We start from the raw sequence: 26,040 nt of genomic DNA on the forward strand, positions 1-26,040 counted from the left end.
TTTTCTCCCCCAGAGCCAGCCCTGCGAGGAAGTATGCCATAGACGACTGGGCTAGTGAAGTAGCAGTCAAAAACAGAAGCAATGAATACGACGTGGAGGATGAGTCCCAGTGTTAGCAACTTGTGAACATTTCTATGCGATGACACTGTCATTTGTATGCTTGAACAGAAGCCGCCCGGGATGCAAGATCTAGACTCGGGCAAGTATAGAGGACCAGTGACAAAGTGTGTGAATAACATGCCTTTTCAAGATGGGGCACCTCTGCCTGTCCTCGTCAACCTGTTAGAACCCATTGATATCGCTAAACATGGGCTACAAAACGTATACATCGTTCGGACTCCCGACGTTCCTTATCATCATAATTGCTTTGTATTTGCTGTTTACAGGTATGCTAAAAATTATTTTATTTGTTCCGCAGCACTTGAACACGTTTCGAACAGGTTCTGGAGAAGTGTTCGATGTTGGTCGGTTTCTCGAGGAAACCAGCCCGTTCGTCTGGGGTTCACTCGGAATTGGACTTTGCATAGGCTTGAGTGTTTTTGGAGCAGGATGGCGAGTTTGTATGGTTTCATTCTTGTTTAGTAGCATTGACGTTGTTTTGAAGGGGAATATTTTTGACCGGGGCATCGATACTGGGTGGAGGAGTAAGGACTCCAAGAATCAGTACAAAGAATCTGATCAGGTGCGTTGTCTTTATATATACACCATGCACAGAAGTGACTGAGTGCTGCTCATTGTCAGCATCATCTTTTGCGAGGTGGTTGCAATCTACGGAGTGGTGCGCATTCATTCCCTCGAGATTCCGTATCATACTTACCCCATAATAACAGATCATGGGTATCGTATACTCATCCAAACTACAACCGGTGCCCGAAGCGCTGCTGTATACGAAAGATAACTACTTCACCGGTACATATTTCCTCTTCGTTATTTTCATTGAATACCACTTATCAAGCTACAGGATATGCGCTATTCTTTGGCGGGCTCACTGTTGGATTGTGTAATCTTCTTTGTGGCCTTTGTGTCGGTATCGCCGGCAGCACTGCCGCACTCGCTGATGCAGCTGATTCTACGCTGTTTGTGAAGGTACTCGTAGTAGAAGTGTTTGGAAGCGTGCTGGGACTTTTTGGACTCATAAGTGAGTGGAATCATATGTTTCATTATGCAATGCACTGACCCTACCGAAGTTGGCCTTCTGATGATCGGGAATGCGAAGGAGTTCTTACCAGGATCGCCTGCAGTGTCTGCCGTCTCATGACTTCAGTATCTAGAGCAGATCCTAGCTTCCAGACACTGAATCGTAACGGTGCTTGCGTACCAGTCCCCTGCTCTCGATTCCGATTTCTCAACTTGTATATTTTGCTTCTGTCCCTAGAAATATACTAAGTATCTATCACAAATCTTGCAGCCCTGCAGCTGGCTAAACAGCATTCGATCCCATCGTCTCGGACCAGTTGACTCCTTTGGGCGCGAATACCATTTGGACGGTTTCGTCTCAACTCTGCCAGTACGTCCAAAACGCCACCTTCTGTGGAGTATAAAACAGACAGCACCAACAATCAAGTCGCCAACAACCTGTTCTCTACAAGTAGAATCAGTTCATCGTGCTGATCCGCTTTTCTACTGCTTTCGTTGTGCTCCTCGGCCTGACGGCCGTCATGAGCGCTGGAGCGCCAGTAAGCCTCTCCTCGCGTCAAACCCCATCATATTATTATACGACGATGCCTCGTCGTAGTGTTAAGCCCGATGACACTGACAAGGCACCGTCAGTAAGTCTCCTCGCATCAAATTTTATTGTCGTAGTGTCAAGCCCTCGGATGCTTAGAACTGGTAAGCCTCAGGCCTAAGACCCCTATCATCGCCATGTCGTACGCGGGGCAACTGCTGTGCGGGATCGATCCCTTATGCAGAATCAGTTACAAGGAATCTCAAATATAGTATAAGTAGTGCTAGCAAGAATACGTGACAATTCGAGATGCCAGGCGCAATGCCAGTTGTATGTTTGAATCTGCGTGTCTATCGAACTTGTGTGAAGTCCAACACTGGGACATGTACTTGCAGGTATAAATGTTCAAATGCTGGAGGCATAATCGTTGAGTACAGGCGGAATTGATATAGAGTGAAACTCACCCTCTGTCCATCCAAATCGTGGTAATTGGTACTGGAAGACAACAAGTGACATGCCTTTTTTGCCCATCCGCAGCCTCAGCGGTCACAAATATAATCACCGCAGCACATGCGCTCCACTACAATATACAACAGCATTCTGAATTATTCAAATAAACATTGGCTGCAAAGTCTTTGAATAGGCATCTGTCCAATTGAGCTGCGTCCAATAGATCCGCATCGAAAATGTCTTCAGATCGTCACCACCGCAACCATTCCCCATACATATTTGGTCTTTCTCCACGAATATAGGCCTCAAACGTTCGTTTTAGCACCGTTGCCCAGTCCAAATCGCGCTTGTCGTTGGTGATTTTGTCGCTCCAATCATCAGGATCTGCATGAGGGTTGGCAGCAGCGCGGGCTGCCCTTTCACCACCTGCAAATTTCTGCCCCAAGTCCGGCCAATTCCTTGCAGGGTCAAACGGTTTCCACCTTTTCATAAAGATCTTAATAAAGGTGTGATATGAAAAAAAAACTACTCACCAGAAGTTATGAAAGTGATACGAGAACGCTCCCCTGAAGAACCCCTCAAATCCGACAACCTGCGGCGCAGCACTCTGCACTTCTGGAGTGTCAAAGAAATCCGCAAACCTACGTGGTGGATCGTTAGTAAGTTACAATGACAACCATCTTCAGGAACATACCCGGCGAAAAGGGGTATGTTGGTCTTTCCAATTGATAACCTTCCGTGTTTAGCCACGCTGGGTCAAATAGCGCGTCCGGAATGCGTAACAAAAGGTTCTCCAGGTGTGCCTCTTTAAGGTACTTAGAGACAGCGACAGGATGAAAATCGAAACCGTTCTTCAATGCGGTGCGGAAGAGGAAAGAACCAAGGGCAGAACCCTTGTTGAGATGGAGTACAGCAGTGTTGTAGTCTTCATGATAGGACCACCGGTAAGCAAAAGCACCTTTCCATCCCCAAAGCTCCTCCCAATCCCTCAAGAAGATGGTATCAGCATCCAGGTAGATCCCTCCATAGCGATGAGTAACGATGAAACGCGCCATGTCAGACAAAATCACAGAAAGCCTGTCATAAGTCGCTTCCGATTTCGAACCAAGGCGATGAACTATGTCGCCGGTTTTAGATAAGGCAGTACTAGAGTTCCCTGCAGGCTGCTCAGCAGGTACGCTCACAGTTACACCCCCTGAATTGAAGAGAGTGTCCATTTTCCTCCACTCGTCCCTCAGCTCCAGGTTGCTATCAAGCTGTTCCGTCGTGTTCCATAATCTGAATTTGATCACATTCTTGAAACGCGGATGAAGGAAAGGTGCCGCCCATGGGTTCGTTTTCAGTGCGTCGTACATATCTGTGAGCGCGGAGGGATTTGGAACAGCCGCTGCAGGACCAGGATTAATCCACAACCAGATCTGTGGATGACAAGCGTCGAGGTCCTGCCCCGGTTCAAGATGGAGGCCAAGATTCTGGGTGAAAAGAAAGGATAATAGCGCGACATATGGTTTCTCGTTGAATGGACCTGCCCAAAACATATGGAACAGGCGAAGGTTTTCCGGGTCACAAGTAGTCGAACGGTTTGAACCCACACTTGGTTGCTCGGGGGGAGGGAGCTCTAGTGGAGGTTCCCAGTGAACATTCCTTTTCTTCATCAATCCCGCATTGGAAATTTGGCGTCCAGTAGGATATGGCCCAGCAGGCACTATAGGTGCAGCCTGCGTAGCGCGAGGAGGAATTTCCTCCTCTAGTCGATCCTCTTCCATAAACGCGTATTTCCATCCGTCAACTGATCCTCGTCGAAGTCTTCGACCATTATCCAAACCAGCGGAGACGCGCAGAAATTCCAAGCAATCGCGGACGTACTACAGAACAACGTGAACATATGAGTAAGATCCTCGCGAATGACACACCTTGCCCTCTGAAAAATTGCACTGCTCAAGAATGATATCTAAATCTGCAATGCTTCCGGATATCGGTCTGGGCGGATATGCAGCGCCGATAGACTGCTTCTGATTTTCAAGATATGTCCTACGGGGACCAACTCCCCGTGTGATAGTGGTCACTGGCCCTGGCGGGGGCGTAAAGGGTGAAATGAGTGTGTGTGCCTTTGCTGGAGGCAAGGCTGGATTCAAAATAGCGGAGGTGAAACCAATCTGCTCGGGTACTCAAAGCAAGTCAGCTCCATCTGACATAAAACCCAAAAGCACGTTGTCACTTACTCTTCCATTGCTGGGGTAATGTCCGCTCTCGATCTCCCACTTCCAAATGTGCTGCAAGTTCTCCCTGCCGAACACGAGGGTTGAATCCCTGAACGGAGGTGTCCAGTGTGACTCTTCAGTACCCAACAACATGAGGACGATCATTGCCATAGCACAGACTACAGCAAGGAAAGCAACACATCGACAGACGAAAACTCTTCGTCGACCAACTCGGGCTAATCTGGAACGGGGCGCGGGGCTCAGGGACTGGAGACGTATTCTGCGCGTTGATCCTGTTATAGGCATGAGCCATTGCCTACCACTGGACTGGAGATCCAATTTTTCGCGAACAGCAGAGGAATAAGAAGGAAGATGGGGATCATAGAAGGGTCGGTCGCGAGTAGTACCACGCTGAAATGCAGTGAAATAACGAGCTGCCATCCCGTTCAGGGAGCAATTTTGAGTTTTGTGGGATAGTCAAGGAAGAAATGAAGGAAGGATGAGAATCACAGGCCTCAGTACGTCAATACTTTCTATGATAGTGGAGTAACGAAAGTGGGCCCATCAGGTCATCGCGTACAATTAAGTAACTTGCAAGGAAGATATTTTACCGTTATGAATTGGGCAAGTTGTCATTCTACCACGAAGATGCGCAGCTGATGGCAGAAGACATGAATAGCTACCTACTCACGCAAACATCCAATCGCCGTTAAACAGAATTTTCAGTGTCAAGCCGTAGAAACCCCATAATCGTACATTGTTAGACGCATGATAAACCCCCCTTAATACATGCTACAGTATCTTTACAGCAAAGTCCACAGTCTCGACAGTCGACTTCAATCATCTAGTTTGCTCCTAGGGATTGCAACTCAAAATCAGCAGGGTCAGTAGGGACCGACAAGATGCGCATGGTGTTGGTGTGGCCAAGACCTCCCTTCCAGCCTTGCACAGCGATGACGGTAGTTCCCGTCTTAATGATGTTCAATGCAAGCGCGTTCTTCAAGCCGAACCGGATACGGTTGTCAACCTGGATGAAATATCAGTTTCAACTTAGAGTCAATCAAACATGGGCGCATGCTCACATCTTTCTGCCACTGACTCTCATGAATTCCACGCGGCTCAGGGTACCAGAATGGATAACATCCACGGTGGAGATGGATTTGGCGCGCGGTCTGCTCGTTCCGAGTGACTTGAAAAGGTGGCCGAGTTAGAGATATCGATAGCAATAAAAGGACACTTACCCGTGATGATAGGTATCCTAGGGCGGTATTTGGAGATCAGACGAGCAGTGTTTCCGCTTGTGGACAGTACAATAATGGCGCTCGCATTTTGCTCTGAAGCAGCAGCGACTGCGGCAATTGCCACAGTCTCTACAGTCTCAGTAGGACGAGGCTGGATGCCTCGTAGCTCGTCGTACAGAGGTGGGTAGCAAATTGCTGCCTCGGCCAGTAAACATGTCTCAGCCATCATGAGAACTTCACACGGCATCAGTCATGTCATAATCATCATGCGAAGAACACACACCAGACTCTACGGGATAAGTTCCCTTTGCAGTTTCTCCCGACAACATCACGCAATCGGCGCCATCAAGGACAGCATTGGCCACGTCACTGATTTCAGCACGAGTGGGCCTGGGGTTGTACTGTGCGTGATCTGAGCAATGCTCAGAAGGAATCAGGTCGATTAATACATACCGTCATTGACTATAAGTAGCGTGTATTCAGTGAACGCACTATCGCACGATGAGCGATCTACGTACCTCGAGCATCTGGGTTGCCACAATGACTGGCTTCCCAGCGATGTTGCACTTCGCAATCATCATCTTTTGTGCCAAGAAGACCTGGCTTGCGGGGATCTCGATACCAAGATCACCACGAGCAACCATGACACCATCAGTTTCTCGCAAGATCTCGTCAAAGTTTTCAACACCCTGCTCGTTCTCGATCTTCACGATGATTTTGATGTTGGCACCATCCGGCCCTAGAACTGTACGAATGTCTTTAACATCCTGGCCGCGGCGGATAAATGACGCGAAGATCATGTCAACACCATTCTTGACACCAAAAAGCAGGTCCTTTTTGTCCTTCTCAGAGAGAGCAGGAAGGTCGACTTCGGTCTTTGGAAGGTTTACACCCTTGCGAGAAGAGAGTGTGCCGTTGTTCACGGCACGTACGCGAACGTTGGGGCCCTCAATACCCAAGACGAGCAGAGAGAGAATACCTAGGCATTTATTAAATGAATAAAATAATTCAAAGGAAATCACAGATAAACGCACCATCATCGATGTAGATGAGCTTGCCGGGAGCAGTGACCTTTGGCAAGTTTTTCTACAAAAATAGGTTAGTGTGAAACGCACAGACGAGTTTTCCCTGCGTACGTAGTCAAGCCATAGGACCTTGTCGTCACCAATCTCGCTGTGCTTGTCTTCTGTTGAGATGATGAATTCGTGGCCAGCCTTGATGGGCACCTAAAGAAGCAAGGTGAAACATGATGTCAATCATCTGGTGGCGTCAACGATAAAGATCAGAAGCATACATCTTTTCCATCTCTCATCAAACCCGTGCGGATTTCGGGGCCTTTCTGTTATCAGCCGAATATCAGCATGAATTTACGACACGAGCGCATGAGTCTCACCGTGTCCAAAGCAATCGCGACTGGTCGTCCACTGGGATCCGCTAATATCGGGTATCAGTCTAACAGTCGTATGATCGGACAATTCGAATTACCCGCAACCATCTTTCTGGTGTTATCGATGACACTCTGGTGGTAATCATATGAACCATGGGAAAAGTTCATGCGAACTGAGAGAAGGGGAGCGAGTCAGTCGTCGTAGAAATTGTATGTACGATCATCACTGACCAACGTTGACACCAGCGCGTCTCAGGGCGCCAAGTTTCTCGACGGTGTTCGTGTTCGGGCCTAGAGAGGATCAACATTGTACTAAACATCGACGATCACACAAATAGCGCACCGATAGTTGCGATGATCGAGGTCTGGAAGGTTGTGATTAGATAAAGCATGGATGGTTGGGAAACAACTGACCTTGCGAAGGAACTTGGTGTCAGCAGTGGGTTGGGGGGCATTGGAGACGCTTAAGGTGGAGTTCCACTCGAGCTGCGATCGGATACCATCGTAGGTGAACATCTTGTTGGTTCTGGCAACGTTGGATAGGAATCGATTATCTGAGGAAGAAAGGATACTATCAGCACTCGTAGACGATATAAGTCTTTTAGCGGCGCTAGCGAGAAAAAAACCAGTGCGGATCATACGATGTTGTTTTGGCTCGGTTCGGTGACTTACCTGATGGTGGCAGGGTTAAGGGAGCAATGTCTACCAAATGTTAACCAAATGTCCACACATCTGTGTATTTATCCATCCCTTGTTGATCCCTGCATTGATCTAATCGATTTCCACTTAATTGACAACCCGCACCAATCGCCTGTTCCTCGTGTTGGTCGTATCCATGTCAGGCCGCCGCCTAGTACAATTTTGACACGAACGTTCTGGGCTTGAACGTTCCAGGCTTTACGTTGACTATATCGGACGATAGCTAGCAAGTATTGTGATTAAACTAACAAATATGGACCCATCATGAATTGACAATACGATAAAAAAATCTTGCCAGCATGTCTGGCTTACAGAAATCCACTCAAGAAAATGAATCGGTAGAAAGAACGGTAGGTACGGGAACTAGGAGCTTGACGACAGCGATGATCTGAAAGATAAGACAGAGCAAACGAAGAGCAACAGCAATGAGAATCGACGACAGCATATCTGAATCAATGTTACATCACTCTTAACGTCCAACCATGCAAACCTCCATCAGCCGCAGCCGCAGCCTGCGCCGCAGCGAGCCAGGTAGCGTCCGCTGATCCCCCTGGCGGTGCTAGGACACCGCCAGGTGCCATCGACCCTAGCTCCATAGCCTGAAATACGTTTTCACAACTGATTGTTCGTCCAGAGTGATAACCAATACCATCCGAGGCGCGAATGAACAATAGGGGAAGACTCCGGCCAGCGATGGAAGGTGGAGGGTGTGTTTGTGAACTATTTCCGTTGGGCCCGTCAAGCGGCGTTCCATGTTCACTGTGTTGCGGTGATTGCCGATGAATGAGACCGTCTGGGGTCATTACGCTAGGAGTCATCACGTCCTCTTCAAGCGCCTTAATAATTTCAGCTAATGATGGTAGCTCCACTGTCACGATGGTGTGCAAAGGGGGCTGAGTGAGATATCGTGATGCAGCGTCGGCAGGGGAACTTGCAACGTCTTCACCTCCACCCACCACTACCTCACTAGATGAACCGGACATGGCAGAACCGAAAGCGGCAATGTTAGTTAGTGGTCCTGGGGGAGCAGCTTGATAGAAACGCGCTCTGAGAGGACCAAGGCCACCTAAATACACGGTCAGTGGCATTTGAGTTCGTGTCTTTGGGTCTTCATAGAAGAAGTGTGACACGGTCATTTCGAGTATATTGTTCGTTGGTCGGTACACTGGCGCCGTGAATAGTGTCGGGAAGGGTGTGATGGGCATCTCGGGTATTGAGTTACTATGCTGACCAAACGCATCAAAGAATGTATACTGGAACTTGGCTGTTCGAGCGTTATTAGTGCAATCCAAACTGCTCAATGAAAAGCACTCACAAATGCCCACAATTGTCCAACATAAATAGTCATCTACTTCATCGATCAAGCTTCGCACGCCATCTTTCATCTCATCTCGTATGCGAGGCGATTGGAAGATCAGGGGGTGTGTTCCACCCTGAGCTGGTGCCCCTGGGACAGATGGGGTAGAGTTCGGAGCGCCAGGTATGGGACCGGCGGCAGACAAATAATGTCTCGTACCATCCTGATTCACTCTTTGCAGAGCAATTTTCTGCATTTGACTCACAGGTCCACCATCCTCAGCAGATACGCGACCTTTGTCTACTTTGCGAATGATAAGGGGTGACGTGGCGATATTAGACAGTGTGTCCGAAAGGACGACCTCACATCCGTAAGTGACAGGTTGCGGACCGGCTGAACGTGAACGTGAGTAAACATGTATAATACTTTCCAGTCACGTGAGCACACACCATTGGTGGGCGGCGCGTCATCGGGGCGTCGCACTACGTTCACGTTAAACGCAGACCAAGTGACATTACTTGCACAGAGCTGAGAGTTGTCGATGGTCATATACTTGGTGCGTACAGTCTGTGAATTGATCCTGTTGAAAAGAGACACAGGACCTCCCGCGAGGATACAGGAAGAGATGTTACGCGTTTTTGCTGTCTTCTTCGAGGGTTTAGATATAATGGTTACAGGAGCTGAATCAAAGGTGGCCCAAACACGTCCTGGAGTACCATCAGCGCTGCTCTCGCCTGACAAAGCAGAAGGAGGAGGTTCTATTATGTCGAGGGACAACTGGAAGCTCTTTGCCTTTGCTGTGCCTGTCACGTGCAAGAATTTGAAGCTTCCGGTCATGTTATTGTCCAAATTAGTCTTTTGGTCCAATGATCGTTCACCCTGTTCGGAGACAACTGACATGGCGAGTTGTTGAGAGCGCATTTGCCATACAGGACCTTGAATGTGCACAACAGGAGGAGGACAAAGGAAGCGTTTCTCGCTACCATAAGATTTCTGTGCAACGGCAGCGTGCAAGCACATGACGGTCGTCATTTGAAGGAGAGGATGCTGGTGCTGCTGCGCCACATGTTCGCGAACAATAGGCCGACGGATTTTTGGATGTGGATCTTCAGGCTCTGTCTCGTCGAGTTTGCGCTTACCACTCTTGCCGTTTGAAGACTTGTTTGATATACATATGAGTAGTACACCATAGTGATGTACTTTGTACTTACCTGGGCTGTTACGGATGGAAGATGAGGGGAAGAATGATGTGGCTGAGGTGAAGGTTGGACAGGGGGAATACCCCACTGATGTAATGAATCTGGAGCTGCTGAATCTTTTCGGTTCGCGGCAAGTAGAGATTGAAGAGACGCGTTCGGATCGGGATTGTTAGAGAGAATAGAAGGAGGAGCGGAAGTTACTGGAGGTTGTGAATTAGAGATGACATTGCTGCTTGATGATGATTGAATATGATTTGTATGCTGAAACTGTTCACCAATTTTATTGGCAAGTATATGAGGAGGAGAAGAGGTAGGGTTTACAAGTAAATCCAAAGTAGATTGTACGGGTGATGTTGGTGATGAAGTGCTTGAAGTTTTATTCAGCTGCTGTTGAAGAGCAGCTTCGGGCATTTGGATGTGTGAAGAAGAGTAAGGATGGAAAGTCCTCATAACAGTTTCCCGCCCGATGTTGGTAGCCAGCTGTGGGAATCGAGGAAGAGAGGTGGGAAAATAGAGAAGAACGATTTCAACTAAGACGTGAGAAAAAACAATTACAAACACGTGTAATCGTGAGAACTTTATATAAATAATAATAATAACACATTAATAAATCTAAACTATACTAGACATCGCATGTAATGCCCATCGTATAGGCCACCAAGCAGATCCCTGTTTGAGGCATAAATCATCCAGCTGTGTAAAATCTTTGACATATCAACTTCATGCACAGCTCTTGCTAGATCGGACTTACTAAGTTTTGATAACACGCCCATTTTATCCTCTCCTTTGATTGTCTCCTCTATCTCATCCTCAGCCACGACGCGTACCGAGCCCTCCGATTGTACTTCATCCTCAGCAGGTTCAAATGTTTGCTCTTGTCGTAACCATTCCCAATTTTCCCCCTCGTATGAGACGGGAAAAAACCCCGTAAGACTGAATGGGTCCTTTCTATCACGCGGGGATGCAAGCGGGGAGGCCGCCGTCGCCACGAAGGCGTGGTGGGATGATGCGGCTACCGATGTTTGATCTAAGCGGGGAATGAAGCCATCTACGGTAGATTTTGCCCTGGCTAGACCAGGTCGAACTTGAAATTCGAAAGCCTGAGGTGCGGTATTCGAACGACGGATGGCCATGGTGGGCCTCTTCTATGGGTGATGCAATGTCGAGCATGAAAGTCAAAACTTGGATATTACAAACTCCGCGACTGTGCATAAGAGGGGCAGGTACTTAAAGCTACCTACAAAACATACGCAGATTGGAATCGTCGTGCGATATGTATTACGATGGTCCTACATATGCATAATGCAAGAAGCAAAAGGGTAATTGATAGTAAGAAAAACAATATTAATGTTGTCGAAGTTGCAAGAGACGCGCGAATACCCTAATGAAACGACGGGCGTAAAAATATGTCCATGAAGTCGAACGTCCGACGTGTCTTAGAAAATGATCGTAACACCTGACATCTGACACTATCTCAGGCCCAGTCCCTCAACTTGGAGGGTCCCGAGGGACCCCAGCGGAACGACGTCTGTCCATAGGGCGACTTTGTCCAGGGAATGGAACAGTGGCGTTAGCCTCGGTTCTCATCCCACGAGAGTCTCGCTTTGTGCCAGCAGGGCGTTCGGGGCGAACTCCAAGCTCCACATCCTGCTGGTGCCGCTGCCAATCCTCCACCCTCAGTACCGATTGGCGTTTCGACGACGATGGGTTGTTAACACCGTTAATCGCAGCAAGCTTGTCAGCGCGTATTCCCTTGGGTCGACGTTCTAGGTTCTTGTCATCCTCGGGCCCTGTCTTGTCCTCTGACCTGCGCCGCAACTTCTCCTTCTCTTCTCGTGCAATCCCTGCGGCCTTCTCAGCCTGTCGTCTGTTGACCGCTTCCCGCTCCGCTGTCTTTGAGCGTTCCCAACGATCCTTGGCAGCCTGGAGCTCCGCATTTTGTTTCTCAGCCTCCGTGATGGGAGCTTGAAGACCCCGCATCTTCTCCCGATGCCGCTCCTCCATTTCCTCAAACGTCGCAACACGCTGAGGTTCTGGCTTCTTGGCAACTGGCGCTGCTATGTTTGTGCTTTGTCCGCGAGGAATGATCATGGGAATATTGCTGGAGGGCTCAGCAACCGCAGCCTTCAATGGTCGAGTGGGGGGGAGCACGATCGGTATGTTGCTTCGCTCGGGCTCAGGTAGCAATGACGTGCTCCTGGAGAGGATGGCAGGAGGATAACGTGCAGCAGCTGCAGGAGGCTGCGAGGGTGCTAACACAGCTGGAATCGTGCTGTTGAAATATGATTTGGGCTTCCTCTGGGCTGATACAAGCGTCGCAATGGGCGCATCCTCGTCCGACGTATCTTTCGCGCTTGTATCTGGGCCAATACTAGGGTCCAGTAAGATCTCCCGTTGTTTCCTTTGGGAGAGGGCTTCAGTGACAGCTGGTGGGATAGGTAGGCGTTGTTGTGCAGACAATGATCCTGTCGTGGACACACGGCTCGTTGGGATGGGTGCAGTTACCCCAGCCGGTGGTTGTAAGAGCTTACGGTCACGAACGTACGAGTCCCAGTCATCGTCGCGCAGAGGAACACTTGTAGGACGGCCAATAGATGCACCGAGCGGAGGCGTATCTATAAGCTTGGAAAGTTCCATGGACTGTGCACGGCCGCGTGGATCTGGTTGTCTGGGTGGGCGAGTGTGTGGACGGGGAGCAATAGCATTGTCAAGGTCATAGCTGAGGGTGCGACGAGAGGTCAGAGAGATACGGTGAGAGCGGGAGTCGTCCGAGTCAAGGCCAGGGGTCTCCGATCTGAGTGCATCGATTGAGCGTCTGATGGTTTGAATTTCGGCAAGAAGCTCCTCCTTGCGTGCGAGATCTTCCAACTCCGATGAGATAGCTTTCTTCACATCGCTGTGTTTCGTGTCACTACTGTCAGGATCGTTATCCGTGATGAACCCAGAGGGGACATCATGTTGGATCCCAAGACCAAGATCAAGAACAGGCAAGGCACCGGGCGCTTGAGACTCGCGTGGGACCCGCTTAATATCTTCATCAGGCGCGGGAGCAGCCATGAATTCAGACACCCCCGACGTGTAACGACCACGCCCGCCAACCAACGTGAACACGGAAGCCCGCCCATCTTGAGAACTCCGGGTGGGAAAGTCCTTCATGAGAGGAGTCCCAGAGTAGCCACTGGCCGTCCGGCCATGCATTCCAAGTGATGGGTGATCGCGCTCCCATTCCTCCTGCTCCGTTGAGAGCTCACGGAATTTACCGGCAGCATTGATTTCGGCCTCTTCATCCCGCTTCTTTTCTTCCTCAGCGATTTCCTTTAGTTTACGCTGCAGGATGCGGAGGATGCGGAGCTGAACGGCTCCACCCATAAGAGCGATCGCTCCGACGAGTCCAAGTTCAATTTCCATCGTTTGTGTTACCGGGAACGCAATGCCATTACTGACATACTTCGGGAACAGGGAGGTGAAACCTAGATTCCAGACGTAGAACTACCATCTTGTGTGAGCTATTATGAAGTGGCTATAGAAAGTGACACGAACCTCTTTCAAGCCGGCTGTGGTGTAGCAATCCACACCGAGTATAAATGCGGACGAGCCAACAAAGGCCGTCGCAACCAGAAGCATATGCCAATGTAACTTGGGTATTGTGCAGAGAACAAATGCAACTACGGTGCATCCTGAGTGACAAGTTAGTTAGCAGGGGGCAAGGTGGACTACAGAGGAAACAGTTACCTATATACAGAATCCATCTCATGCCAACAGGGGTAATAAGACCGCCATTTTTAAAGCATTGTATCCATAATCCGAAAGCGAAACCACCCCATGCGCCAATAAAGTATTTGGTGGCCTTCCAAAAGAAGATTGTGAACGCGCCGCCCATGATACCAGCAACGGCGGAGGCTAATACGAACATGCCCTGGAGTGTGTTGCTCGGTGGGTTGATCGCGGGAAGAATGCCGAACTTGACGATAAGGACGAAACAGACCAATGAAAGGGTGTAGAAACCAATGAGGAAGAAGGATGTCCTACATAGTGAGTGAGAAGATGGTAGATCCACAAATGAGAGAAATTACCATCTATTCTTGTGGCCCCAAAACGCACTTGGTAGTCCAGTTATGATGAGGATCGCTCCCAATACACCGAAAGCCGGAGTGATCCTAGTAGCTAGGACGATGGGAGTTGGGGTGGGTGAGGCTGAGGCCGAGGATGTTGGTGTGGATGAATTTGCATGAATAGTGGATGTCGCATTGTACACTGTGGGTAATACGGTGGTGATGGTGGTTGCAATGTTCCCTGAGTGACTGACGGATGTCAACGTGTAGGAACTAGTCGTCAAGAACGTTGTAACATTCGCAGAGACAGTAGGTGAAGGTGTACCGCTGCTCGCAGTGGTCTGGTTTGTAGACTGAGCCGAAACCTGAAAAAAGAAGGATGAGCAGAGTAGAAGACATAACATAAGGCATAAGCCAGGTGGTGCTCTCGCCATGGTCGAGCACGAAGAACAATGAGAGTGGTTTAACCGAACTACAACCTGGGGGGGTATACGTTAACCTCTACGTGGAGGGAGAGAACTAGGCCAGGGCTAGTGGCCTCGGCGCTAGCAAGTCAGCCACCAGGCTATTCATGGATTCATTCACACTAAGGTTACATCATGCCACTCAGTGGTCCTATTTGGACCTATGATTGGTTTGATCCGCGTGCAAGGCAGCAACCAACCAACAATACCGCCGTTAATAATCCCGTCACAACTTTCGTTCAATCACCCACACACAGGCGCCACATCAAAACTCATGTTCACCATTGCTCCCCGAATACCACGGTTGGGTTTCCCTAGGGATATATAATACACCGACGGGCACGGTCACGATGGGACAAATGCAAAATATTTCTGCCTGCTGCTTCTGTCAGTCAAAATGCTCCAGCTTGGTTGTACTAATACCAAGCTTCTTCAGCATAATATCCATCTTCTTCGAATCATCCCTGACACAAACTTTACCATTCTTCCCCTCACTCTCCCGGCGTCCTTCCACAATAGTGATTACTTTCCCTCGGCGACCAAATCGGCCAACTCTTCCTGCGACATGCTGGTAAACGTCTCCCGCGCGTTCTTCCGGAAGTCCCAGGAGAAAAACGTGGGTTAGCGCAGGAAAATCGATCCCTCGAGTCGTTGCAAGCGTCGATACAAGTAATGTGGGATTCTCATCGGGAATATCCCTGTCCTTAGACAGAAGGTGTGCTCGACCGGCTTCATTGTCCACGAGATCAAGACTGTGGGCATTCACTCCCAGTTGGTTCAGCTCAAAAATAACTCGCCGAACGGATGTAGTTGCAGGTAAGACGAGAAGCGCGATGTTTGGTACGTCAAGAGCGAATGCGGATGCGACGGCTTCAAGCATCCCTGGAGTAAAAACAGGAGGAGCTTGTAGCATATCTGATCGCAAATCAAATTGTCGATAACTGAATTAAAATATAAAAATAAAATATCCTCACCTATGTTAGTTTCATCATCAAGCAGTGCTTCATCATCCTCATCAAAAATCAACTCTTCTTCTTCGTCCTGTTCTTCAGAAGAACTCACATACTCGGAAGAGTCCGAGGGCGTGGGGGCTCGAGCTTTGCGAGCACCAGCTATATTTTTCACACAGCCATCCTGCGACATGACAAGAACGTGATGTGTGATCGTGCGATTAAGACCGTGAGCCGGACGTGAGGCAGACGAAGCTTTGATAAGCTTGAGCACTTTTCCCCGTCCAAACCACCCGTAAGCGCCAAAGAAAGCCGTCCTCAACCTATTTCGCATTGTTGCACTGAGCATGATTAGTTGCGGCCGATCAATTGGGGCCAACTTCATCTCTAGAAGACGCTTCCGCAAAAGATGTGAGGTATTCGTTTTGGTGTTTGTATAAAGGACATCCAGCACAGTTTTCAGAACTTCAGGATGCTTCTGACTTAACCGAGCTGCTTTTTCTGTGGTATACTTGCTTTTCTGGGGCACCATTTGCAGAAGCCAGTCCACCTCATCGACGACGACAGTCGATAACGTGGATAATTGGAGCACTTCCGGCTCCTTGCGAAGCACGTCCATAAGCGCAGTTGGTGTGGCAATGAGTATATGCGGAGGATAATCCCGGAGCACGGATATTCCAGGTGACGATGGGTTCACAATCGCCTCCAGGATCCGAGGAGATGAGCTTGTGAGGTTTTTGGGTGGTGAGCCGCGGACTAGCACCTGTGCAATCGAAGCGAGCGAATATGGACCAGGTTCACCCGCAGACGTCAGCATGTGGTGTAGCCAGTGCAAAAATTGGTATGCAAGGTCACGGTGGGGAACGATCAGGAGAGTTGTAATTCCTTTTGTTGCTTGAGCCTTTCCTTTTTTCGTTTCGTATCTAGATATCCTTGGTTTGCTCAGGAGTCCAAGTAGCAATCCAAATGACCTCGAAGGACGTTAGTTTGAGTCGACATTCAGCGACAAGTACGCACTTTCCAGTACCCGTGAAGTCCTGCAAGAGAATATCTTGCTTACCCACCACAGCAGGTATCATCTTGCGCTGCATTGTCGTGGGTTGCTGAACATCGGGGAATGCAACACGGAGGGCCGCTGCAATCGGTGTCCCCACTCCAAGGGACTCGAAAGTCACGCCCAGTGGAGCTTGTCCCGTGCTGTTATTGTGCAGTGGCTCCTTGGTATGTGTCTCCAAGCTACGGCTCATATAGCGAAGTAGTCCATGTTTCCTGCAGACTGACTGACGCGCCCAGCTGCGATATAACAGTGCAACTGCTGGAGGTGAAGGAAAACTCATGCAGACACGTGACATTACCAGAGTGATATATATAACGCATCATATTGTGGTGGGAAGTACAGTAATGACCAGTAAGATACATGAATGGTGTCAACGAAGTGAAGTCGTAATTGTGAGCCAGTACGTAGTGTATCATGAGGATTGAAAGGCACAACTGCTGGTGGTAAATGAAAGAACATGCCAAAGAAGTAACATTGCCGCATACGACACTGGCATACTGTCTCGCAATCAAACAGCACTTCAATCATCAACCGCAGCAGTAACAGGAGACGTGGGTGAAGAAGAGGGCGAGAGTTGTTCCCTCGTATCTTCTTCGTGCGCCTTCACGTGGTCACCTTCAATCCTCGCGAGTTCCTATTCATCGCCCTCACCAATGGGCTGGTATGTACTCCTGTCGTTGCGATAGAGTAGCCGGCTAACCCATCCACGTTCTGTGACTCGGGAGCCAGAACGTACCGAAGGGCTGCGGGCATTGGACATCAGAGATGCCCGCTCAGATTCATAATCCAGCCTCTCCTCTGCAAAGATACATTCAATACCGTTCGACTGGAAGAATTGGAAAATTGTACCTTCACCGAACACAGCATCCATTTCTTCGAGAGGAACGCCTTTAGTCTCGGGATATACTACGTTCAATCAGTGAGCATGGAAAATGGCATGCAAGAGCATCTACCTACAGAAATAAACGAGAATGAAACTGCATGCACAATAGAACCCATGCATAGGGTATAATCTCCATGTAATGGCTTCTTGAAGGTATGGAGTTGTCTCTCCGACGATGAAATTGAATGCCCTGGTCGTGTCAGTTGGTTGCCATGTGAAAAATGCTTCGAGCTCACCAATTGGTTGCAGTTGATATCGATACACCTTTGGAGCGGAATGTGAGGGGCATGATCTGAAGCAAATTCAGCATATTATTAGCCTATCACTGAAAGAATGTCACCTCGGGGGGATAGAGCCATGGAATGGGACCCCAACTAAGATAATGATATCATATCGAAGGCTCAAAAAATGTGCTGAGAAAGCTTACCTATAGCCAAATGCAGCATTGTAGACGATGACACAAATTACCACAGCATTGGGTGTAGCTGGTATGTCAACGTACATCCACCAGCCAGTCAAGCCCAGGGCAATGCCCATCTACGTATCGGTGAGCACCCTGAAGGCCGTTCATCAGAAAAGGAACCAACGATAACGGCACCAGAAAGTAGAATAACGCGACGACCCCAACGGTCTACGAGGTACCAGCTATAGGAGTGTTGAGCTTTCCTAACGAGACCGTTGGTAGGATGCCACTCACGGGGGTAAGGTGCTCAAGGTGTAAATGATCGCATTGATACCCGTCATTAACACAGCATCGCGGCCAAGCCACCCGGCCTCTGCGTTTCAATGAGATTTTGCCAGACAAAAATATTCGTCCACCACGTACCTTCAAAAACAGATGCTAAATAACACGCACTTTGGTCAGTCAAAGATCACTTCAGTGTGAGATAAAATGCGTACGAGCGTAGTATCCGATCACTGAATGTCGTTTCGACTCATTAGTTTCATGAAAGCCGCACAAAGGGAGACACATTACCGTTGATTCCATTCTGGGAAAAATATGTTCATGACGGCATGATATGGGTAAAACGACAGAAGCTTACCAGTTGAGCAAATGCTTGGGAAGACATAGCAAGCAACACGCGTCGTTTGTACTTCTTCCACATCACAGCGTACGAGCGTCCTTCTCCAAGTTCACGCTGTGAGCGTTGAATTGTAAAAAACATGATAGCTGCATCAACAAACAGCGTACCTCATAAATGACTTTGTCCTTAATTTCTTGGAATTCCGCTTGAGCGATGATGTTATCAGGATCTCCTCCATGCAGATCCACGATAATACTCATCCCGGCAACATCTCGGTCAGTATCAATCAACCATCTGGATAGTTTCAGTGCATACTACCGTAACAATGAGAGATAGCATACCGAGGGCTCTCAGGAATAACCAAGCTTCCCGCAGCGAGGATGCTTCCAATGATGCATTGCAGGAAAAGGGGAATACGCCAAGAAAGATCGGATTCGATGAACGAAGAAAAATAATCCACCCACTTTCGGGAATGTTAGCTTGCCCTGATAACTGCAACAGGCAAAAAAGACGACTCACAACAGAGGTTGCGTAGCCGAAAACATTGCAGGTGAATTCCATGCACGCAAGCGCGCCTCTCTGCAAACCAACTTAGTAGCATAAATTTGTAAATTTTAAGACCTACATGATCAGGTGGAGAAATTTCGCTTTGATATATAGGAACGATCGTCCTGAGAAGTGCGCTGAGCACTTTGCACAAAAATTAAACCTTGAGGACCTACGACAAGAGCCCAACTCCACAGCCGCTTACTACTCGACCAACGATCATAACGTAGTAACCTGTGGTAAATGTCTGAATAGCACCACCAATGGTGAAAACGATAGCTCCAGTGAAAAGGGTCCCCTTCCGGCCAATTATATCGCCGACACGACCAGCAGCAATCGATGTGGCTGTGAATGTCATTATACAGCGCAAGACCGATCATTAAAAACATACCAAGTGCCCCAAGCTCGAGAACTGCGACCATGGTACCAACTTCAATGGGACCGGGATTGTTGAAAAACTGTTTGAAATAGGGACCGGTGATGATACCTGACATGACGCTGCCGCATGGACTCAGTAGCTAGTAATCCAGTGAGAGATGTGTCTAACGAACCCCTGGTCATATCCGAACTAGAGAGTAGCACCAATGATTAGTTTTTTATGCCTCGTTCCTCGTGACGTAGCGTACCAGGAAAACACCCAAACTAGCGAATACAGAAATAGCGTAAAGGAGAGGTTGCCCGACTAATTTGCGTCGAGAGGGCAGAGGAGCAACATCCACCATAATGCATGGACTGGTGATGGTAGGAAACAGTTGATAACAAGAAGTAGGGAGGGAAAGCAGAGTAAGCGTCGATGCCTAAAAGCGGTGTGTTGTACGTACAACGCCACTCTGAATCAAGTGACTCCGCTGTTATTAGTGGCAAGTTGGCAACACTGTCAACTTAGAACTACTTCATTTGGAGACCATTGCGTCAAGACACCGCAAAGGCAGACTACTAAAGCATGCCACCCTCGGACCATTCTTCAGACTCCTCATCAAACGTATCATATGATTCTGATGAAGACTACCGTTTGGCCCAGAAAGAGTGGAACGAGAGTTTAGAAGAGCTCCAGCAACTTGTACTCGTCTTACTACTGCCATGGGTGGGCAAGTACTTTGGCAGGAGGTGTAGTTATTGGCGTATGTACAAACGCATCAAGCCTGCCTACACTTACGAATAATGTGTCTTGCAGTGTATGATCGTTATACTCGTGTTGGTCTCGGCAAGTCATTTTTCATGGGCGAGAAGCCTTTGGCTTGGACATTCTTCTCGCGATGAATGATGCGTATTATATTGTAGGTGTGTCTACGTCAGGCATAAAACTTTGGTCCTAACTTCATCCTCCAAGCTGTTCGACGTTGGATTCTACCAACCAGGCTCTCCAATGCCCCAACCGGTTTGATATACCTCAGGAGGTCATCTACCATCTCATCTGCAACTGCCCACTCCTCCCTCGAAATCAGCCCATGTAGTAGAATATACCATGTATCATAATTCGTCGGGACTCTCCGGTTTGCCATTTCCCTGTAGTAGCCCAATGCCCCTTGCAATCCTTCTGGTGCTGGGTTCTCCAAACATGCTTTAATCAGTATGTGGTAGGTCACCCGATTAAACCGGATGTTTCGCTCCTTCATCCTTTTAAGGATGTATCTCCTGCATTCCTCGGCCAGGGCGGTGTTTGGCCATACCTGGCGGTGCAAGGATGCAAGCACGCCTGTGTATGTCACGTCATTGGGTTGGGCATCCGGATTCGTTTCCATCCTCTGAAGTAGCTCCATTGCTGTTCTGAGACCTTCCTCCCATGGCTCGCGAAGCTGTTGGTCTATGATCGCGCTGAAGACGGCGACATTGGGCACCACATTTTGCTTCTTCATCAGATTCAAAATAATGTCGATAGCGTCAGTACGCCCAACCCTGAGAAGAGCTGAAAGTACAGAGGAGAACGTGAATGCATCGCCGGTCAGCCCATCTTCTCGGAGACGCTCGAGCAACACCGACACCGCACGGAATTCGCCTCTGCGGCCATGGTGACGCAGGAAAGTATTGTAGGAAACGATGTCTGGCTTTGGGCCATTTTGCCGCAAATTCTGCAGTAACGCATCGGCGTCACCCGGTCGTCCATTATTGAGAAGACCGTGCAGCACTGTATTGTATACAGGCAATGCGTCCGCAGTGTTCGGCAACGAACCGTTAGCAAGTTCCTGCTTAAATATTGCAAATTTCTCAGTAGCGTCATCTGGTCTCCAAGCGTTAAATAATGTCGAAATGACAGCGCGATATGTCAAAATTCCCGGTTGAATCCCTTGGGAAACCATGTTATTCCAACTGGTGGAAGCGGCATCAGCTTCTCCCATGCTATCAAACCCATCCAAGAGCGCTGTCCAGGTGATAACACCAGGCTGGATACCACATTTAAGCATGTCATTCCAGAGATTCTCGGCCAGGTCCCGACGGTGGCACCGCAAAAACCCTGTCAAGAATGCTGCCCAGACGATCTCTTGGACTACCACAGGTCTTTGGTTGGACCTTTGGGAATCACGGGCAGCGAGATATGGCTCTGGACCATTCAAACCGTCGATGATTGCCCGGTATAAGTTCTGGATCTGTGAAAGATCTTGATCCCTTGAGAGATTTGTGATATGGGTGCTGAGTGAGTGGTGGCGAAAGATGAGTCTTGCGATGTCAGCGCGGCGAACGTAACTTTGAACTTTTGTCCGGAACGAGATGTCATCAAACGATGCCGTGAACTCTTTCTGAGCGGACTGATTTATGCGTACAGGATTGTCGAGCATTATCTTCAGTGCGCTCTCGAATGAATCTTCGAGTGCATGTGCGGCTATTGCTGCGAGGACGAGTGAGAAATTGGGTTGGTGGGATAGCTGGTCGCCTAGAAAATTGAGAGCCAGCCCATTCTTATCCTCGACATCTTCCTGCGTTGGGGATGGTAGGGGCTCAGACACGGTCTGGTTGCTGGAGTGAACCAGAAAACGTCTGTACAGATGAAGGGCTGCCTGCGAGTCGCCTCTCTTTATATGTGCGATCATACAAGTCGTGAGGGCATTGACTGCACCCTCCAAGGCGGCAGCAATGGCTATGCCCTCGATGACCTTCCTCTCGTCTGCGTCCCAAGGCTCAGAGTTGCCCATGAAGCACAGCTGAGCAGCGCGCTCGGAAAACCCACGCAACTCTGGACCAAGGAGTCGCAGTAACTTTCTATCTTCTAACTGCGACCATAGCTCTCCTACTCGCGCGATGTCACCAGCCTTCAGAGCGAGACGAAGCTCGACAACCTTTTCGTCAAAGAAGTTAATATCTGGGTCGGAGACAGCAGCAGCGCCTGACTGGCTCAGTAAGCTGATACGTTGCTTGATGTTTTGACAAAGAATGGCCGGGCTTTGTGTACATACAGAGACTGGAAATTCTGCGAGTCTCTCCGTGTCTTGTCTTTTGGATAGTTTTGTCACCGAAGGTCGCACTTTGGAGCTACCGAGACGGTATTCAAACGCAGTCGGTGCAAGGAAATCAAGCACGACAGTAGTCCGCCTTGCTTTTGTGGTGGCATGACGTAGCATCTGCAAGTTGACGATGAAAGAAGATGGAGACCTCCAATTTGTGACTTATCTTATTTGCGTTTATTAGATTCAGAAGCTTGACCAGGTCCGCTCACTTTGAAGGTTATTATACACTCCATCACAAACCAACTGCAACATGGGCCACGGAAATTCTAACAAACTCTATATCACACATGCAGAACATGCCGGCGAATTCGGACAGCATTCTGCTTCATCTGGGTACAAAGCGTAAGTCTGTTCTACGCCTAACTTATGGAGTTCTTATGTTTTGCACAGAAAGCTGCAAGGATCGGACCCTCGAGTGCAGACACCATTCGACTGTTGTGCGCTTTCTTTCCAGCCATTTGGTCATCCAGTATGCGCCCGCAATGCCGATGGAACAGGCTTCGTGTTTGATCTCGTAAACATTATTCCTTGGCTAAAGCAAGTCGTCCTTTCTTCCTGCAAGGTGACGTTTGTCTTATGCTTCCATTCAAAGGCAGCATAACAATACAAATCCCATCACAAAAGAGCCCCTCGCACCGGCTGACCTGATATCACTCCACTATTCGCGCAAGACATCTGGCGAAATTCATGATCCAATCTCATTCAAGCCATTCAGCGAGCATTCGCATATAGTAGCAATTGCAACTACAGGAAATGTTTTCCTTGCAGAAAGTATCAAAGGCGGTAAGGATCTTCTTGAAGATGCAAAATTCAAGAAGTTAGTTTTCCAATCTGTCTCTATCATTCCGGACTCAGCATTACTCTTACAGGGAGGACGTCATCACATTGCAGAACCCTCATGGTCTCCCACCTTTGTCTACAACCAATACTACTGCTACTGTCATTGTAAAGAAGGATGAGAAGCCCAAACCAGCTACTGTTAAAGTGATCTCTGAAGTGAAGGGTAAAGCCGCTGTCCCTTGTGAGCTCCACCATTTTTTTTCACGGCAGGATGCAGCCTGAGTACCATACCAGGGAATATTTCTCCTTATTCTAGCGGTGCACCCGGTGCATCATTGACTTCAACGTCTGTAGATCCTCAGACACGAAGTTCACAATTACTGTGGGACGAGGTGCGCAAAAAGAACCGGCTGTGACGAGCATTCTTGTTGACGGTAGCTTAGGAAGAACTGATGTTCGAAGAAATGTCGAACCCTCCCAAGGGCAAGGGGAAAGAGAAAGACGTTGGGAAACGAAGAGCATATGTCCGGGTTGTGACCAGTTTGGGCGCTTCGTTGAACCTGGAGTTGTATTGCGACAAGGTCAGTGCTACTTGCTCTTGTTGACGTCGCTAACGTTCCCTCACAGGCACCGAAAACTTGTTACAACTTTCTCATGCTTGCAAGAGCAGGGAAGTATGATAATTGCCTTTTTCACAGACTTGTTCCTGGCTTCATGGTACTTCTTCATTCGTCATCTCGCGAGATTAGATACTCATCTCGCCGTAGGTGCAAACAGGTGACCCTACTGGTACAGGCTCTGGTGGAGAGTCTCACTGGGGTACTCCTTTCCGAGACGAGCATGACATGAGAGGTGCCGCTAAACACGATAGTCGTGGTATCGTCGCCATGGCCAACAAGGGCGCTGGCACGAATACGTGCGTCTGCCGGTTTACCTTGTTTTCTGTTTCACTGACGAGTGCCACTACAGGTCGCAATTTTATGTCACATTCAAAGCTACACCAAATCTTGACAACAAGCACACTGTCTTCGGCAAGCTAGTTGGAGGAGACGACGTCCTCGATGCTCTGGAAAAACTCCCTCGTAAAGATGGAACAGAGCGCCCAGCGAAGCCGGTGCAGATAACGGAAGTCATTATGTACGTACATTGCTTTTTTGCTCAGACCTATATTCATATAGCTTCCCTTCTAGACATCAAGATCCCTTTGAAGCATATAAAACACGGCTTGCAAGAAAACTTGCTCGGCGTGCAGAAGCACAAGATGATTCCAAGAAACAACCTGACAAGATTCAAGGGGATGATATTAATTGGTTTGGGGTCAAAGTTGGTACTGGGGACTCGGCCTTTGGTGGGGGTGCTGCAGGTGTGGGGGTGGGAGTGGGCAAGTATCTCGGCGTCAAGAGGCCGTTAGATCAGGTAACTGCTGGCATACAAGCCAATGACGTCGGTGACGATGCCAAAAAAAAGCGGAAAAATAGGGTTCGGAAACTTTGACAGTTGGTAGTAGACCGATACTGTTGCTCTAGTCCGACGTCTAATATTTGTATCATTAACTGCCATCCTACTGTAGTGTCGTAGTATCTGTAAATGTCTGGAGAAGGCCTAGCCACGAATGAGGATATGAGTAATGCCAAAATAAAAATCTCTGCGATACTGCGTGCTAAATAGCAGGTGCTAACCAGGTAAGGGAACTCGCTCCCTCTTAGTCTCTTGGGGTACTTGCTGGGCTTCTAAATGGAAATGAGAATGAAGGCCGTCCGACAATCGTGAACTACTCTGACCTTCTGAAACAAGCGGCAACGACCTAGGTGGAGATGGCAAACCCAGGTGCACTTTAGGTTCAGCTTGTCCAAGCTAGATATCATGTGAAAAGGGTGAAATAATATCCGACAGTTCGTACTGACCGCTTCCCCTTGTAATGCCAAGAGCTCCGCTTGGACGGAGTCCTCCTCATCATGTGTTAATCGGTTCGCCAGCAAATCACCGATTTCCTGTACACCATCTTCAATACGGCACAAGAAGCACGGAATATAACTTACTCGCTGATACTCTCTCGCTTCTTGCGTCTCATCCATGAGCTTCTCAACGCTCTCAATACTCATCTCGCGATGAATTTCTTGAAGAACTTCATTTCCTTGCTTGAGACCGTGAAGGACGGAAACCTCGACCAACGAAAACTCGATGGTTGACACCTACAAGGAACATTGGATTTCAGCGTACATTTGGACAGCATGAACGAGACGGACTAATTGTTCCAAGTTCTCTAATTGACTGTCGGTCTTCAACAGCAAGCTCTGCTGATACTTGCGCCTTCGGAGGGCTATGACGGCACGGTCCTTCTGACCGGTAGCGAGATGGGCTTTCGCGATTTCATGCTCGCGGTCGAGAACGACTTGTATCTGTATTGAAGGGTTATAGACGCAAAGCCTCTACGAATGTAGTCTGACCTTCTTCTGGTACTGCTTTAGCTTATCGCGCTGAAGTTTGAGACTACGCAGTAGATGCCCTTGTTGGGCGTTACCGTTTGGTTGAGAAATCACGAAAGCCCACGCACTCGAGAATCGCCCGATCATGAGCAGTGATCTTGGGTGCCGACTGGCTCAACCCCATGGTAATGTCTGTGTTGACGAGGTTGTGGAGACCACCGAGTCAGTCCAGTCCGTGTGTGGTAGCAACACTGCCACCACTGAAGTGGCTAAATCC

General features: G+C 48.7%; 12 protein-coding genes across 12 annotated transcripts; 3 read left to right on the forward strand and 9 right to left on the reverse strand.

Moving 5' to 3' along the window:
- The first annotated feature begins 188 nt into the window (after positions 1-188).
- F5891DRAFT_991970 (ATP synthase subunit C-domain-containing protein) lies at positions 189-1,442 on the forward strand. The gene is given in 8 exon segments (XM_041378159.1): positions 189-212; positions 224-386; positions 441-552; positions 605-682; positions 742-778; positions 831-909; positions 962-1,138; positions 1,188-1,442. 7 exon segments carry the CDS (start codon positions 308-310, stop codon positions 1,256-1,258), a joined length of 633 nt encoding a protein of 210 aa, XP_041233778.1. The 5' UTR covers positions 189-212; positions 224-307; the 3' UTR covers positions 1,259-1,442.
- A 924-nt stretch (positions 1,443-2,366) lies between these two features.
- On the reverse strand, positions 2,367-4,758 carry F5891DRAFT_937144 (uncharacterized protein; the record flags this gene model as incomplete). The annotated part of the gene is made up of 5 exons (XM_041374078.1): positions 2,367-2,598; positions 2,650-2,757; positions 2,807-3,981; positions 4,030-4,283; positions 4,335-4,758. The coding sequence occupies 5 exons, from the start codon at positions 4,756-4,758 to the stop codon at positions 2,367-2,369; spliced, it is 2,193 nt and encodes a 730-aa protein (XP_041233779.1).
- Positions 4,759-4,929: 171 nt separating this feature from the next.
- On the reverse strand, positions 4,930-7,722 carry F5891DRAFT_991974 (pyruvate kinase). The gene is made up of 15 exons (XM_041378160.1): positions 7,618-7,722; positions 7,360-7,499; positions 7,289-7,310; positions 7,177-7,236; positions 7,044-7,118; positions 6,952-6,992; positions 6,853-6,897; positions 6,695-6,784; positions 6,593-6,644; positions 6,077-6,537; positions 6,012-6,020; positions 5,842-5,959; positions 5,559-5,792; positions 5,400-5,506; positions 4,930-5,344 (listed from the first exon to the last, which is right to left on the reverse strand). The coding sequence occupies exons 2-15, from the start codon at positions 7,459-7,461 to the stop codon at positions 5,162-5,164; spliced, it is 1,599 nt and encodes a 532-aa protein (XP_041233780.1). The 5' UTR covers positions 7,462-7,499; positions 7,618-7,722; the 3' UTR covers positions 4,930-5,161.
- Positions 7,723-7,966: 244 nt separating this feature from the next.
- Positions 7,967-10,362, reverse strand: F5891DRAFT_4113 (uncharacterized protein). Its single transcript, XM_041371731.1, has 3 exons — positions 9,391-10,362; positions 8,960-9,334; positions 7,967-8,908 (listed from the first exon to the last, which is right to left on the reverse strand). The coding sequence occupies exons 1-3, from the start codon at positions 9,971-9,973 to the stop codon at positions 8,103-8,105; spliced, it is 1,764 nt and encodes a 587-aa protein (XP_041233781.1). The 5' UTR covers positions 9,974-10,362; the 3' UTR covers positions 7,967-8,102.
- A 536-nt stretch (positions 10,363-10,898) lies between these two features.
- F5891DRAFT_910815 (uncharacterized protein) lies at positions 10,899-11,273 on the reverse strand (the record flags this gene model as incomplete). The annotated part of the gene is made up of 1 exon (XM_041373620.1): positions 10,899-11,273. A coding segment is annotated over one exon (375 nt), but the record flags the coding sequence as incomplete, so codon positions are not given.
- Positions 11,274-11,310: 37 nt separating this feature from the next.
- F5891DRAFT_1160368 (uncharacterized protein) lies at positions 11,311-14,773 on the reverse strand. The gene is made up of 4 exons (XM_041365224.1): positions 14,214-14,773; positions 13,873-14,165; positions 13,681-13,817; positions 11,311-13,629 (listed from the first exon to the last, which is right to left on the reverse strand). Exons 1-4 carry the CDS (start codon positions 14,624-14,626, stop codon positions 11,629-11,631), a joined length of 2,844 nt encoding a protein of 947 aa, XP_041233783.1. The 5' UTR covers positions 14,627-14,773; the 3' UTR covers positions 11,311-11,628.
- Positions 14,774-14,806: 33 nt separating this feature from the next.
- Positions 14,807-16,943, reverse strand: F5891DRAFT_1134045 (P-loop containing nucleoside triphosphate hydrolase protein; the record flags this gene model as incomplete). The annotated part of the gene is made up of 3 exons (XM_041364766.1): positions 14,807-15,571; positions 15,631-16,577; positions 16,624-16,943. The coding sequence occupies 3 exons, from the start codon at positions 16,941-16,943 to the stop codon at positions 15,045-15,047; spliced, it is 1,794 nt and encodes a 597-aa protein (XP_041233784.1). The 3' UTR covers positions 14,807-15,044.
- Positions 16,944-16,966: 23 nt separating this feature from the next.
- On the reverse strand, positions 16,967-19,931 carry F5891DRAFT_1134047 (general substrate transporter). Its single transcript, XM_041364767.1, has 20 exons — positions 19,744-19,931; positions 19,669-19,685; positions 19,509-19,615; positions 19,294-19,462; positions 19,197-19,242; positions 19,091-19,150; positions 18,913-19,034; positions 18,739-18,865; positions 18,590-18,685; positions 18,523-18,535; positions 18,447-18,464; positions 18,373-18,387; positions 18,244-18,322; positions 18,134-18,191; positions 17,974-18,083; positions 17,887-17,920; positions 17,783-17,838; positions 17,621-17,736; positions 17,513-17,569; positions 16,967-17,461 (listed from the first exon to the last, which is right to left on the reverse strand). The coding sequence occupies exons 1-20, from the start codon at positions 19,837-19,839 to the stop codon at positions 17,298-17,300; spliced, it is 1,560 nt and encodes a 519-aa protein (XP_041233785.1). The 5' UTR covers positions 19,840-19,931; the 3' UTR covers positions 16,967-17,297.
- A 20-nt stretch (positions 19,932-19,951) lies between these two features.
- F5891DRAFT_4432 (uncharacterized protein) lies at positions 19,952-20,344 on the forward strand. Its single transcript, XM_041371856.1, has one exon. It carries the CDS (start codon positions 20,061-20,063, stop codon positions 20,277-20,279), a length of 219 nt encoding a protein of 72 aa, XP_041233786.1. The 5' UTR covers positions 19,952-20,060; the 3' UTR covers positions 20,280-20,344.
- On the reverse strand, positions 19,994-22,748 carry F5891DRAFT_991989 (uncharacterized protein). Its single transcript, XM_041378161.1, has 2 exons — positions 20,448-22,748; positions 19,994-20,394 (listed from the first exon to the last, which is right to left on the reverse strand). The coding sequence occupies exons 1-2, from the start codon at positions 22,669-22,671 to the stop codon at positions 20,327-20,329; spliced, it is 2,292 nt and encodes a 763-aa protein (XP_041233787.1). The 5' UTR covers positions 22,672-22,748; the 3' UTR covers positions 19,994-20,326.
- F5891DRAFT_1204698 (cyclophilin-like domain-containing protein) lies at positions 22,741-24,841 on the forward strand (the record flags this gene model as incomplete). The annotated part of the gene is given in 11 exon segments (XM_041369009.1): positions 22,741-22,899; positions 22,948-23,098; positions 23,154-23,374; positions 23,427-23,578; positions 23,632-23,729; positions 23,781-23,918; positions 23,965-24,054; positions 24,105-24,253; positions 24,307-24,474; positions 24,528-24,753; positions 24,773-24,841. 11 exon segments carry the CDS (start codon positions 22,808-22,810, stop codon positions 24,839-24,841), a joined length of 1,554 nt encoding a protein of 517 aa, XP_041233788.1. The 5' UTR covers positions 22,741-22,807.
- Positions 24,842-24,879: 38 nt separating this feature from the next.
- Positions 24,880-25,992, reverse strand: F5891DRAFT_4403 (Snf7-domain-containing protein). Its single transcript, XM_041371838.1, has 7 exons — positions 25,892-25,992; positions 25,785-25,827; positions 25,584-25,736; positions 25,377-25,529; positions 25,242-25,328; positions 25,119-25,191; positions 24,880-25,067 (listed from the first exon to the last, which is right to left on the reverse strand). The coding sequence occupies exons 1-7, from the start codon at positions 25,945-25,947 to the stop codon at positions 25,012-25,014; spliced, it is 621 nt and encodes a 206-aa protein (XP_041233789.1). The 5' UTR covers positions 25,948-25,992; the 3' UTR covers positions 24,880-25,011.
- Between the last annotated feature and the right edge of the window lie 48 nt (positions 25,993-26,040).

Source organism: Suillus fuscotomentosus (assembly GCF_016647785.1).
Source record: "Suillus fuscotomentosus strain FC203 chromosome Unknown F5891scaffold_1, whole genome shotgun sequence".
NCBI classification, from domain to species: Eukaryota; Fungi; Basidiomycota; class Agaricomycetes; order Boletales; family Suillaceae; genus Suillus; species Suillus fuscotomentosus.

Coding starts and splice junctions, on each gene's coding strand:
- F5891DRAFT_991974 (XM_041378160.1), bottom strand. CDS start 7,461: ATGTTCACCTACGATGGTATCCGATCGCAGCTCGAGTGGAACTCCACC. Junction 6,785..6,852: donor TGATGAGAGATGGAAAAGAT/GTATGCTTCTGA, acceptor TTGCTTCTTTAG/GTGCCCATCAAGGCTGGCCA. Junction 6,645..6,694: donor AGGTCCTATGGCTTGACTAC/GTACGCAGGGAA, acceptor CTATTTTTGTAG/AAAAACTTGCCAAAGGTCAC.
- F5891DRAFT_4403 (XM_041371838.1), bottom strand. CDS start 25,947: ATGGGGTTGAGCCAGTCGGCACCCAAGATCACTGCTCATGATCGGGCG. Junction 25,828..25,891: donor CATGATCGGGCGATTCTCGA/GTGCGTGGGCTT, acceptor TCTACTGCGTAG/TCTCAAACTTCAGCGCGATA. Junction 25,530..25,583: donor TAGAGAACTTGGAACAATTA/GTCCGTCTCGTT, acceptor TGTTCCTTGTAG/GTGTCAACCATCGAGTTTTC.
- F5891DRAFT_1134047 (XM_041364767.1), bottom strand. CDS start 19,839: ATGGTGGATGTTGCTCCTCTGCCCTCTCGACGCAAATTAGTCGGGCAA. Junction 19,463..19,508: donor TCTCGAGCTTGGGGCACTTG/GTATGTTTTTAA, acceptor TGACATTCACAG/CCACATCGATTGCTGCTGGT. Junction 17,570..17,620: donor TTTCATTCTCGTTTATTTCT/GTAGGTAGATGC, acceptor GATTGAACGTAG/TATATCCCGAGACTAAAGGC.
- F5891DRAFT_4432 (XM_041371856.1), top strand. CDS start 20,061: ATGCCACCCTCGGACCATTCTTCAGACTCCTCATCAAACGTATCATAT.
- F5891DRAFT_4113 (XM_041371731.1), bottom strand. CDS start 9,973: ATGACGACCGTCATGTGCTTGCACGCTGCCGTTGCACAGAAATCTTAT. Junction 9,335..9,390: donor TGACGCGCCGCCCACCAATG/GTGTGTGCTCAC, acceptor GTTCACGTTCAG/CCGGTCCGCAACCTGTCACT. Junction 8,909..8,959: donor TTGGACAATTGTGGGCATTT/GTGAGTGCTTTT, acceptor ACGCTCGAACAG/CCAAGTTCCAGTATACATTC.
- F5891DRAFT_991970 (XM_041378159.1), top strand. CDS start 308: ATGGGCTACAAAACGTATACATCGTTCGGACTCCCGACGTTCCTTATC. Junction 683..741: donor AGTACAAAGAATCTGATCAG/GTGCGTTGTCTT, acceptor GCTCATTGTCAG/CATCATCTTTTGCGAGGTGG. Junction 779..830: donor TGGTTGCAATCTACGGAGTG/GTGCGCATTCAT, acceptor CCATAATAACAG/ATCATGGGTATCGTATACTC.
- F5891DRAFT_991989 (XM_041378161.1), bottom strand. CDS start 22,671: ATGCTACGTCATGCCACCACAAAAGCAAGGCGGACTACTGTCGTGCTT. Junction 20,395..20,447: donor TAGAATCCAACGTCGAACAG/CTTGGAGGATGA, acceptor AGACACACCTAC/AATATAATACGCATCATTCA.
- F5891DRAFT_1160368 (XM_041365224.1), bottom strand. CDS start 14,626: ATGGCGAGAGCACCACCTGGCTTATGCCTTATGTTATGTCTTCTACTC. Junction 13,818..13,872: donor GAGATGGATTCTGTATATAG/GTAACTGTTTCC, acceptor CTTGTCACTCAG/GATGCACCGTAGTTGCATTT. Junction 13,630..13,680: donor CCACAGCCGGCTTGAAAGAG/GTTCGTGTCACT, acceptor ACAAGATGGTAG/TTCTACGTCTGGAATCTAGG.